Raw genomic sequence first — 1465 nt, forward strand, 5'->3', positions numbered from 1 at the left:
CCACAAGGATGATCCGAGGGCTGGAGCACCTCTCCTATGAGGAGAAGCTGAGAGAGTTGGAGCTGTTCAGCCTGGAGAAGAGAAGGCTCTGGGGAGATCTTATTGGGGCCTTCCAGTCCCTAAAGGGGGCCTACACGAGAGCTGGGAAAGGACTTTTTACTAGGGCATGTAGTGACAGGACGAGGGGCAATGGCTTTAAACTGGAAGAGGGCAGGTTTAGATTAAACATTAGGAAGAAGTTTTTCACTTTGAGGGTGGTGAGGCACTGGAAAAGATTGCCCAGAGGGGTTGTGGCTGCCCCATCCCTGGAGGTGCTCAAGGCCAGGCTGGACGTGGCCTTGGGCAACCTGGTCTAGTTGGAGGTGTCCCTGCATATGGCAGGGACGTTGGAACTCGATGATCTTCAAGGTCCCTTCCAACCTAAACCATTCTGTGTTTCCCCTGACTTGTCCCATGTGGTTTGATGGCTGCGTCCCACGTGGGACAATGGGGTGTGGGTGGCAGTGGTGTCCCGGACCTCGTGCTGCCACCTGGCCCTGTGAAGCCTTGTGGCCCGGAGGAGGGAGCAGGGAAGAGTGGAGCCCTCCTGCTGTGGTTGTTACCCTTCACGTTGGGGTGGGAAGGGGCATGTACAAGCAGCCTGGCTGTTAATATCCCCGTAGAAAATGTGGGAGGAGTATGGAAATCCTTTTGATAAGGGATATGAAGATTGTGCACGCGTTCAGCTCCTTCACCCTATTGTACTGTTTTGATCCCTTTTTTTAATAGAGTGCCACCAGACACGATACACAGAAGATCAATCTATGTTTTGTCCACTCTGTGAGCATAAAAGCTGTAGTGTGCTGTAGTGTTGGATCCATGTCATTCAGAAAATAAGCGTTCCAGCAAAAACTTGTGTCAGCGTCATCTGTTGTGGAGGGATGGGTCTGAGCCAGGTGCAGCCCCCCGGCACATCAAATCTTCCCCCTACTCTAGAGAGGTGGGCCGTATACACCCCATGGGCGATGGGACGGGCTATGAGGATGCGAGAACTGCTGAGTAAAGCAAGTGAGTGAAAGAAGAGAACCACCGAATGCTGCTGTAACTTATAGCTGCGCCTCTGCCCACTCTAATCGCCCGTGGGGAAAGGGGGCAACCTCGGAGAAGGTGCCTTGACGTGCCCGAGTCGCCGGGGTGTCTGTGGTCCCACAATCGTGCTTGTGCTTCCCTGTCCGCGGCGTAACCGGGGACGGACCCTGCTCCCCGCGGGGCCGGGCTGGCGGAACCCCCCACGATCAGGAAACAGCTTCTACCAGCGCCCGTCGCACACCGCCGTTTGACACGCGGGCCGGGTGCCGGTACCGAGCGGGCCGGGCTCTCCCGAGAGGCGGCAGGGAACGCCACGGGGCGGGGAGCGCTGCGGCCCCACGCCGGGCGGCGGCGCTGCGGTTGGGTCCCTCCGCCTCGGCGGGGCACTGCGGCGGCC

At 58.0% G+C, this 1465-nt stretch overlaps 1 protein-coding gene across 1 annotated transcript in view; it reads left to right on the plus strand.

Moving 5' to 3' along the window:
• The first annotated feature begins 1004 nt into the window (after positions 1-1004).
• Positions 1005-1465, plus strand: part of CHST2 (carbohydrate (N-acetylglucosamine-6-O) sulfotransferase 2) — a 3960-nt gene continuing 3499 nt past the window's right edge. Inside the window, exon 1 of the mRNA XM_009890396.1 lies at positions 1005-1047. Coding sequence (XP_009888698.1) covers positions 1005-1047 — 43 coding nt within the window. The remainder of the gene's footprint in view (positions 1048-1465) is intronic.

This window comes from Charadrius vociferus, unplaced genomic scaffold (genome assembly GCF_000708025.1).
Source record: "Charadrius vociferus isolate BGI_N301 unplaced genomic scaffold, ASM70802v2 scaffold650, whole genome shotgun sequence".
Lineage (NCBI taxonomy): Eukaryota > Metazoa > Chordata > Aves > Charadriiformes > Charadriidae > Charadrius > Charadrius vociferus.